This window comes from Centruroides sculpturatus, unplaced genomic scaffold (genome assembly GCF_000671375.1).
Source record: "Centruroides sculpturatus isolate CEXI.00-Female unplaced genomic scaffold, Cexi_2.0 scaffold302, whole genome shotgun sequence".
Taxonomy (NCBI): Eukaryota; Metazoa; Arthropoda; class Arachnida; order Scorpiones; family Buthidae; genus Centruroides; species Centruroides sculpturatus.
The window spans coordinates 510417-521927 of NW_019384537.1; the positions used below are offsets into that span (position 1 = coordinate 510417).

An 11511-nucleotide genomic window follows, 5' to 3' on the forward strand; every position below is an offset into this window, starting at 1 on the left:
TTTTCTTCACATGTCTAACACGTAAACGGCAATTTTCTCTTAACTTTATGTGTGTAACACCCAAACAGGAGCAATTTTTCCTTAACTTCACGTGTGTAACACCTAAATAGGGGCCATTTTTCCTATAGAAAATCTTTACGAGAATCAGTTCCTTTATGGAAAAATTAAAAATTTAATCTATAATTATTTACATTGTTTCGAATTTAATTTTTCTTAATAAATAAAGTAAATAATAATAATAAAATAAAGATAATATAACCTTAAATGAAAATCTTAATATCACATTTAAATTATGAAAATTATTTTTAGAGTTAAAAATATGAAATGCACTGTACATAATTAATAAAATAAAATAAAATAAAAATTAGTATTAAATAACAATAACAAGTTAAATTTATAATTTATACAGGATAAAAAAAAGAAAATACAATACTTTAAATAAAATATATGACGATCTTGAAAAAGGTTCTATAAAAAATAAAATATTTTGTCTATAATTTAAACCACCCATGGCATTGACATACCTAACATACCATGAATTGTGTTTAATATTAATCAATAAATTCTCATAAAAATATAAAATATTTTAAAAAATTAGAAGAAAATTCAGATTTTTAATTTTTAAACCTTTATTAATTCTTCGTAGTCGCTACATTAACTATTCGAAATAATTTAATTATTCATTCATCTATAGAAAATTTAACATTTTATTCAAAACCGCACTGATTTTATCAAATAAAATTTATATTAGATTACTCCAATAAAATAATAAAAAAATCCTTTTTTTGTTTTATAATCTATTATATTTTATGAATAAGAAACATCAAAATCAATACGATTAATAGGATCAAAATCATAGGATCAATAAGATTTGATCCTATCAGTAGAATAGGATCAATGGGATTAAGAAGCATCAAAATATATTAAATAATATATTTAAATCCTATTTTTAATTTCTAAATCTATTTTTTTCAAGACGAAAATCTATTTTTCGTTTAAATTAACATATAATACCTTGTCTATTATATGCTAATTTTTTGGAATTTTTCTCATTCTTCCACTTATAAAAAATTTTCTCATGATTCTTCAAAATTTATATAATCTATTGAATTTATTCCTAAAGTTTTATATTTCAGTAATGCGTATATGTGAAAATTTTAAGATACGAAATGTGAAAATTGAAAGAAAAAAAACGAATTTAATGTATCTCAGCAACATTTCTGTAAAAAACTCTTATCAAAATCAACCATTTTACCATTTCTTTTACTATTTTTAAACATTTTAAAAAATTGTGTGTACTTTTTGCACTTTTTTTACAGTGATAACACTTCAAAAAATATTTATAAAAATAGATTAGTATAATTTTTTTCATCTAGAAACTTATTTTATATGATATTTCAATGTTTCTATTGAATTAATGTAAACATAACTAATATTTTAATGATAATTATTGCCATAGAATAATGCAATGTAACGTAACAGAAAAGATTGAGGAGAAATTATTGTTCAATAATAATAATAATGGCTTGTGAAAGATTCAGTTGAAATTTCTTAACAATTTCAAACAATAATATTGCTTTTAAAAATTAGTATTGAAGGAATTTTTAGTCTAAATTTACGTTTAATCTCTCTGAATTATAGAATTTTTATCACGTTGAAGCAAAAGATTTGGCTTTATTCTATTTTATTTTAAGTCGATAAAAATCTCAAAATGATTTGAAATAATTTGGAAAAATTGTTTTTAGTTGTAAGTCGTTTTGTACATTTTATTATTGGTTTAATATCAATAATAAAACGTTGAGTTACAATAAACGTAAAAATTTTTGACATTTTCTTTTATTTCTGTCATGAATCTGAATTATGAAAGCGGTTTTTAATACAATCCGCAACTTCGAGATTCAATCATTAAATTTTTCTTCTTTGTTATATTTTATAAAAGAAAAATTCCAAGAAGTTAATGAAATTTGAATTTCCTCAGAGTTCAGTTGAATCAATAAACAAGACATGTTGAAAAATTACTTAATCATTCACTGTTCAAGATGTCAGCTGATGCTTGATCATGATCTTTTAATTGAAACTTTTAAGTTTGAATTCAACCGTTCTTTCCGTATATAATTGACAGTTTTATGAATTTAATTATAATTTTATTTGTTGGAATTGATAAGCAGAGATTGCGGGAAAAGAATTTTTATAAGTTAGTAAAGGAATTCTTTACAATTTTTAAGTTTCTTTCCACTTATTGAAGTCAAAGTTAAATACGTACTTGTGATGAAATATCTTTTCAAAATTACTGTATATGGGAAATAATCTAATTTTACTATGACTCTCAGCGGGTACTCGAGCCGAGAAGGCACAGTCTAATTGCTTGTTAACGTTGATTTTCATGGTGCAACACAAGATTGGGTATCATTCGATTGGAGCAAATTTTCTTTTCCTTTGAATATTCTGATAATAAACAAAACACTTAACTTTAAGAAAACTACTGAAATATATTATTATTATTTTTTTTAATAGATCAGGAGACGTTTCGACCGAGTACAATCTTCGCTATAGCAGGAAAAACTGTAGCAATACCCTGTGATGCGCACCCTTCTGCCAAAGGCGATTCTGTAGCATTGATACTGTGGTATAAAGACAACATTACAACACCCATGTACAGCCTGGATGCTAGGCAAGGAAATTTAAATCAAGCACGTCACGCTGCTAAAGACGTTTTGACAACAAGAGCTTTCTTAAATATCCTAACAGAACCTGCAGTCTTGCAACTCAATCCCGTTTTGGTTGCAGATGAAGGAGAATATAAATGCAGGGCGGATTTCAGAAATGAAAGAACTCGATATTCATCTGTCACTTTAAAAGTTTTTGGTAAGTCTTTGACCTATATTTTAAATAAATACATTATATTATATAAGTTACATACGCCCGATTGATATCGATTGAAGTCGTACTTATCGGCAAGATATAAATAAAATAATTAAAGTAATGCTGAATAATGTTGTAAAGATTAATCTTTTTTCAAATTTGAAATGAAAAAAAAAGATTAATTTTTCTTATTTTCTATACAACAATAATGATATGGAGATTTATAAAATTAATATTATTTCAATTTATTATCTCTAATTAATGATTCGGTTTAATTCTAACAAAACTTTACATCTTACTTCATAAAAATTTTTACAAGTTTAATTAAATTTAATGAGTACCGAGGATGAAACTCGTATGCAATTCTAGTAAAAGAAAATCTAAATTTTATTGATTTCGATTAATCTCCTTAGATCTTTCAGATTTAATTCTATGAAATGTCGAGTTTAATTTAATTGTAAGTGTAACTTATCTGTAAATGCCGAAGAAAAAAAAAACAAATATTATGTACATTTTAGAAAATAAAAATATTTAATTTTATTATATTTATTTTTTATTTGATATTTTTGATAAATTTAAATGTAGAGTAGGTTCTGAATTTGCTAATTTTCTTATAGTGTGTAAATTAAAGGAAATCTGTGTATATAAAAGTCAAAATATGTACGTATGTTAGGTAAATTTAACGTATCGGCACCAAATTTGTCATAAATATTCTTCAACAGCCTAGAAAAAATACTGTGGGAACCCCGCCCTCACCACCCTAAAGTTCACCCTTCTTAACTTGAGCCTGAACAATTTTTTGTATTTTGCAGTTTTATTATTGTAAATACAAGTCAATAAATGTAAATTTTAGTTAGTAAGACCATAGTTTTTACCACCCACTCCAATCCAACCTCACCAAATCCCCACCCCCTCAAAATCCCGAGCTATACAGGTACTAAGTTATTTAAATTATACAATATCTACAATTCGAAAATAAATAAATAAATGAAAAATTATTTTAAGTTTTTGTTTTTTTGAAAGAAATTCGAGAATAAAATTCTAGAAAAAAAAATTGAAGAATATGCGCAGGGAATATTTATTATAGAAATTTACTGTCGTTAATATTTAAATGACACGTACAATTCCAATCATTATAATAAATGAAACCGATTTAAAAAATTGTTATACTTTTCATCATTATATTTTTCTAAGTTCTCTTGGAGGATGATAAAAATAAGAAAATCCAATAAGTTGCAATGACAACACATAAACTACCGTTCGAAGTTTTTCTCCAGCGACAATATGAATTATGCGAGATCATTAACGAATGTAAGTAAGTTCAGACATAATATCGAGTGAATCAATTAGAAAGGAGCCGATATGACCGGCAGAAATTGGCAAAAGAAATTAGATAAGAATCGTTATTTCTCGTGATGGTTCGAGACCGTCGACGTCATAAATTGTCCCTCTTGACGTTACGACCATCCGGTGACGTCGTCCAACGACACGTTCTCTTATTTATTTGACTTGGTGGGTCCAAAACTGTAATCATTATTATAACTGGAGTATTTAATAACTTAGGTATATCGTCGTTTTCAGTAACTTTAGTAGCAGAGAAGAGTAGAAATTCACATTATTTTATTATATTTTTTTATTAAAAGTTCTTTTTTTGGGGTGGAAGCCATTTATTGCCTACTCGAATTTTTATGAAATGTATAAACCTTGTAAGCGATGTAAAGTACATTTTTTATTTCTTAGATGGTCGTTTTGCATATATGGATTGTATTGTGCGAGTATTGAAATACCATAGCAATCGATGACCTTAATGCTATTTTCGATATAGAACTCTTTATACGGGGACTTCTCGCATTGAATTTTATTGTGCCTCTTCATTCGTTGTATAGAATTGTTAATTTTGCTGTCTTTTATTGATCTTTGATTCGGATATTATACAATATCTAAATCAAAGATCGTTTGTATTTGATTTAAAAATTGTAACATAAAAAATGTATAAGTAATTAAATTTTAGCATTTTTAAGGTTTTTTTTTTTATATGTGATATTATATTGTGTTGTAAGACAAAAGAAAAAAAATATATTATTTCAAAGATAGTCTACAAAGATTAGGCATCATTTACTAGGTGTTTTCGTTATAATAGTACGTCTATTACTTCAATTAACGTAATCGTTTTTATATTATTATAGAACGAAGTAATGTCAAACTAATATAAAAACGTACAATATTCTTTAGGTCGATTTTGGATAGAGTCTAACCACAGTGGCCAAATTGTGGCTCTTCTATACCCTTACTGAGGAACCCGTATACTCACACAATTTCTTTTTATGAACTTGGTACAGTACATACTATTGATATGTACACAATCAATATTCTATTATGTAGTGTAATATACAGACGGATTGTAAACGCAACTCGCAAATTACCTTTGAACAGGTAACTAAAAGCTGAGGACACATCCTTCTGAACCTAATTTTAAATATCTATAGTTAGTGTCCCAAATACAAAACCACAAATCTTCTATCAGTAAGTAATGAAGAAATATTAATATGTATTTAGATAAAAAGAAGAAAGTAACTTATTATAAACCTATTTTCTCAAAGTTTTTAGGTAGCCTTTCTTACATATTAATCCAAATGTACGCAATGTTAACCATGAATAATAGTGATAATCATTATAAAACGGTGATAGATATAGTTTTGTAATTATATATGCTACATAACATACAGTTTTAATAGAAAATGTGGCACTCTCGAATTTCTGATAGGTAATATATAAGTTAGATCTTATTATAACAAGGTTTGTCCATCTCTGTAAATAGGAGTAACGTCAAAAGTGTGTAAAAGTTTACAATAATCTCACAAAACGAATGCACTTCTTACAATGGTTCTACCTTGCAATCATTTGAATGAAAATAGAGTTTAGTATTGTGTACAAAATTTCTCACTCAACAATTTATATCTTCATACAATAGTTTAGTAATATAAAAACACTGATTTATAGATTAGTGTAATCTAAGAATGTAAAGAAATTCGATATTAAAACGATCATTTCTATATTTTCTACGCATCGAAACTCTAAACTTAACAATATTATTGTTCAATTTCAGTTGACCAAAGTTGCACACATACTACTAGCAAACTAACTGCATTAATTTATAATAATACAACTAATAGTAACTAATATACGGTAGAACAATATAATTACTATAATAGTGAGTTATGCCACTATTATAAGTTACAAATTATTAATAATGTTAATTATTATTAATAGTAATACTTATTGTTATTATTAATCCTTGTATTAATAAATTAATAGTAAGTTTAAACGAATCAACCAAATATATCAATTACATATAATTAATTTTATAATGCATTAAATCTAAATAATTTATTGTATGATTTTGTGATTTATGCTAATGATCATATTATATATGCAAATTTAAATAAAATAGAAGTGGAAAAAAATTAAAGAGAAATTACATTTAAAAGAAAAAAAAATTGGGTTGAATGCGATTAAGGCACTCATTGAAAAGACTTGATCAATTTCCTTCTCATTGCACTTAATTATGAGAATTCTCTAAATTTTATTAAAACAAAAACTATCAAATTAAATTGTTTTTTTTCTTTTGTAAAATCAAAAAAATAAAATAGTCGAAGAGTCGAAGTCGATACGCTAATGTGTTGACAATATTAATTATATACCATTTAAATTTACAGTTTTAAATGTGATTTACTAGCCTTTGCAAATAATTTTATAAGTAAAATATAAATATTTTAACGGAGAAAACTATTTTTTAAAATAAAATATTTATATTTCACTGTTTTAAATAGAGTCTGGTGCTTAATTTGTTGTATGAACATTATAACTAAAACATAAAATAATAATTTTAATGTACTTTACAATTTTGATATCTGATTTTAGGAATTTATATTTCTGGGCCGGTTGGAGGATTTGTGGGCCCCAAAAATATGCTTAAAATATTTTTAAAATCAAAAAAATCATATTATTTTATTAAACATAATTCATAGTTATATACTCGAGAATGAATCACAAAAAATAAAACAAATTCCATCCTCTAATTTTCTTAGAAATTTAAAAATGCGAGGCCCTTCTTAGTGCGAGGACTCAGTCTGAGGCTCGAAAAATCGACGTCTGAGAAGTTTGTATATTTTAAATATAATATTTACGTAATGTAAAACTTTAATTTCATTTCATATGTAATTACACCTTCGAACAAGAGATGTTACAAGTAAATATGTTAAAAAATAAGAAGAAGAAAAAAAGGCAGAAGTTTTAGTAAGAAGTTAAATATTATATATATGTTAATAAAATTTCTGCTATGGAATTAAATAATGAACGAAATAATTTTTTATTTAATTACTTTTAAATTATCGTTCTCGAGTACAGATACAAAACAAATTGTAGAGAATATGTATATTTGTATTGCACTTGTTATAAATTTTCAACCTGTTAACTTGAAAAATTTCACTGTTGAGATTGATTAAATTTATGTTTGAGTTGAATATTTAATTTTTTGTAAATTCAATAAAATATTACAAATAAAATAATGGAAATCGGTTGATTTGAAGCTAAAACAAATCTGAAACTTTGAATTATTAGGTAATAATTTTCTACGTATTGGATGTAAAATTATGTTGAATGAACGAAATGAAAAAAGATAATATTACATTTTAGTTTGCTTTTTATCGTCTTGGTAATGTAAGAAACAGAATCATTTATTATTTAAAAAATAAGAATAGACGTTACTTTTTTATTCTGTTATTCAGAGTGGTTATTATAAAAGTGAAAGGTCAGATGTGAAAGAATGTTTGTCAGGTGATAATGTAAATTGTAAATAAAGAATCAATATGGTATACTGTATAGGTACTGTATTCAATTTATAATTCAAATCTTAAGCAGTAAGTTTTGTAAGCGGTTATATTTAGGGTACGATCTTCAATAATTTTATTAGACATATTTTCACTTTAAGTGCTAATTTTGGAATTTAAACTATAATGTAGGAACCACTATATCTAAAGATAGAAATAAAATATTTAGTCAAAGTAGAATCAAATTTGAGAATGAGCAGTTGACAAGTATCGAAGGTTATAGAAGGAATTCTATTTGCCTGTATCTATATGTATTCTGGCTGTTATATAACAGAGGAAAAATATGGCAATAGGTCAAAAGATGGTCCTCCAAGATTTTTACATTTTTGGACTTTGAAACATCGAGGTTTTTTCTATATGTATGAATGTTATTGTAGATGGGAGTCAATTTTTTCAACAAGTTTAAAGCCTGCTTTTTCGAAATGTTCTGAAATTTTGCAGGGAGATTTCTATATTAGAGAGAAATGTTTACAGAAATTTTCAAAAGTCGAACTATTGGTTCAGAAGATATGGCCCTAGTCCTTAGTATATCCCGGACCAATCTGAAGATTATAAAGGTAATGATAGCAATTATTAGGGATGAAAACAAACAAAGAATGCCGGGAATGTTTGTTACTAGGTTTTACTTGTATATTCAGAAGAATTTAAAGCTATATTTCATTCGTTTCTAATGAAATGTGAATTGTACAATAAAATGTACACTTTGGGTATTATTTCCTCATTAGTGGAGTTAAATAGCAGACGGTTCAAAAATCAGTTAATCATTGTAAATCACGTGTCTTACTCAAATACTTTATTACTGCTAAGCTTTACAAAAAATGCACAAAATGAGATCCTTCCTGTTCACTTGACAAATTACAATACACTAACAAATTCAGTTTTCGATTTACTCACAAATGTGCGAAGGTATATAAAATAAAACACAGTTAACTGACTTTTAAAATACTTTTTACATTAATTAAATTACAAATCTAAATAAATTATTTTAGTTATTATTATTTTATAAAAATTAAAGTTAAAATGTTTATTGATAGAAAAATTGAATCAATTTATTAGCATTTTAATATTTGTAATTAATATTATTATTTTCACAATTAGCGTAACACAATTAGCTTTATTGATATTTTTAAGCTCGTAATTGTAATATAATTAAGTTAAAAAAATACATAATCTACATAAAATTGCTTATATTTTAAATTCCATATACTGATATAACCTGTTTTTTTTTATCGAAAAACTATAGAAAATATAGAAAAAATATTAGGAATTATACATATGTGTATGTGTATTATAAATTATTAGGCTGCAATTTTCAGACCTACATTCCCACTGTCGTCCGTCCGTCCGTCTGTTGGCGTTTGTTAATCTCGAGAACCAAGATTGGCAGACTGAAGTCGAGATCATATATAGAAAGCTTAGGGGCAGCAGGTCCCGATTAACTCTACTGTATATGATCTTCCTGTCTGGATCAGAAGTCACGTGATTTTTTAATTAAAAGATGATTAAAAATTGTAGCCCGGCATTGTGACGATGTCACAACAATATACCCTCGATTTTATTATAATTATTATTATAACATTGTATTCAATATTAATAAAATAAAAACCATACCAGACCTTAATATAAACCTTGATAAAGAGATTTTTATTGATTTAGGAATCATGTCTTTGGATTTTGCTTTATATTGTATTACTTATTTTCAATAAAATTCATTTATTTCTAAGTAAATTTGCAAGTCAATGTTAGTACAGCTTTAACATATGCAGATTCAACACGTCTTGAATGATATAAATTTTCAAATTTATAACAAAAAATAATAATAATAAGTTGGTTTCGCTTTTAAAATTTGCCATTTTGATACACGATACCAAATTATTTCAATTTTGTGGATTAATAGCAATAAAAATTTCTTTTAAAATGTATAAGGATTTCATATCTTTTTCCTTATTTAAAATGCCAAACTACAGAGTAACTCAAAAGTCAGTTAACCATGCTATTTTGTATATTTCATGTATAATTGAATATGAATCGTGGATTAGGATTTTTGAACTTATTTTTCTTAAATTAGTGGAAACATGATTAAGAATGAGACAGCAATTTAATCTTTATGACAGTTAACTGAATTTTGCACCACCCTGTGTGTCTGAAGCGAGCGTGAGACTTGCTTTGTATTCTAATCTCAATTTTTAATAAGATTTATGCGCTTTAGACTCTTGTCGTAAAAAATAAAGTTTATTTTAGTTAATTTTACTCGTTACTAGCTTGTCTAATTTTTTTTTTCGTTGTTTTGTCGATTTTCTTTCTTCTTTTATTTTCTTTCTCACGAAGATTGTATTAGGAGTTTCTTCCATGGAATTTTTATTTTCATTCTTATTCTGAAGAGGTGTTATGATGGCAATAGAAGACCAAACAAAAACTTATTTTCTTTCTTTTATATCACATATATTTAAATAGGCCTATATATATCTATATATATATATATATATATATATATGACTAGTATTTTGAATATGCTGTTTGTGCATAGGAAGAGTCGAATTGTTGTAAATATACAAAAGAAAATCCACGAAAACCCATTTGTCAATTATTAGGCCTAATAATTCAACAAACATTTGAATAATTTAAAGTAATTTAAATTAATCCTTTTTAAATTCTTTTAATACTGTAAAAGCCAAATAATTATATTTTCATCGCATTGTGTAAAATAAAAAAAAATTAAATTGTAAATTCTAAACTCAATTTACCATTCACATTCATAAGTTTATATGGAACACGGTTAACCGACTTTTGGACCACCCTATTGCTTAATCGATTACGTTTAGGTTCGAATAATAAAATATAATTTATTAATAAATCGAGATTTATATTTATTACATTGTAAAAAATTGATTAAACAATATATAGATACATTACAAATTTAAAAAATCAGTATAAGATAAAGAAAGAAAAAAAAAAGTAGAAAAACAAATTGGAAAGAGAAACGATCTCAAAGTTCCTTGATATTTCTTTTAAATTGCAGGATTAGCATAGTCAATTTTTTCATTTGGAAAACATTGGTTGTAATCCAGTCAGAGATTCTTTGAGTATCTTGAATTAAACATAGTTTTCTCCTACCTGTTTCTTTATTGTTAACATTCAATTGTTATCAATTGTTGTTATTTTATATTTCTATATTTTCTTTTAAATATTTGTGTAAAACTTTAAAAAATTGAAAAACAAAAATACTTCGAAATTTTATAGAAAAATAATGTAAAATAAATTTGAAAAAACGAAATATATACATTTATACTCGTAGAATTATTAATAAAACGTTGAGATGTATGTAATATATATATTGATTTTATTCTCTTGATCTCTTGTTATTTTTGTTTTATTTTGTTGTATAAAATTTTTTAAAAGATTTATTTTTATTTTTTCTTATTGTAGATAAATAATCGTTTAAGTGAAAGTAATGGTTTTTCTTTATTTTTATTTATTTTTGTTATTTTTGTTACGTGTACACGTTTAAAGAAAATTTTTATTTTATTTATAAACTTTTTAAAGATCATTTGAACTTCAATTATAGTTTTAAACTTAAATAAATAATATTTTAAATTATTTATTTGTAAAATTTATTTAATTTTAAATGATTTAATGTATTATATAACACATTAAAAATTGCAATTATAAATATTTTACGACATTTCTCTTCAATTTTATTAGTTTTCCTGCATATCGGTGTAATAATAATAATAATAATAATAATAATAATAATAATAAT

At 25.0% G+C, this 11511-nt stretch overlaps 1 protein-coding gene across 1 annotated transcript in view; it reads left to right on the forward strand.

The window, feature by feature from the left end:
* LOC111623272 (hemicentin-1-like) overlaps window positions 1–11511 on the forward strand; it is a 133960-nt gene that overhangs the window by 42927 nt on the left and 79522 nt on the right. The window contains exon 2 of the mRNA XM_023365793.1: window positions 2515–2865. Within this exon, the coding sequence (XP_023221561.1) occupies window positions 2515–2865 (351 nt within the window). The remainder of the gene's footprint in view (window positions 1–2514; window positions 2866–11511) is intronic.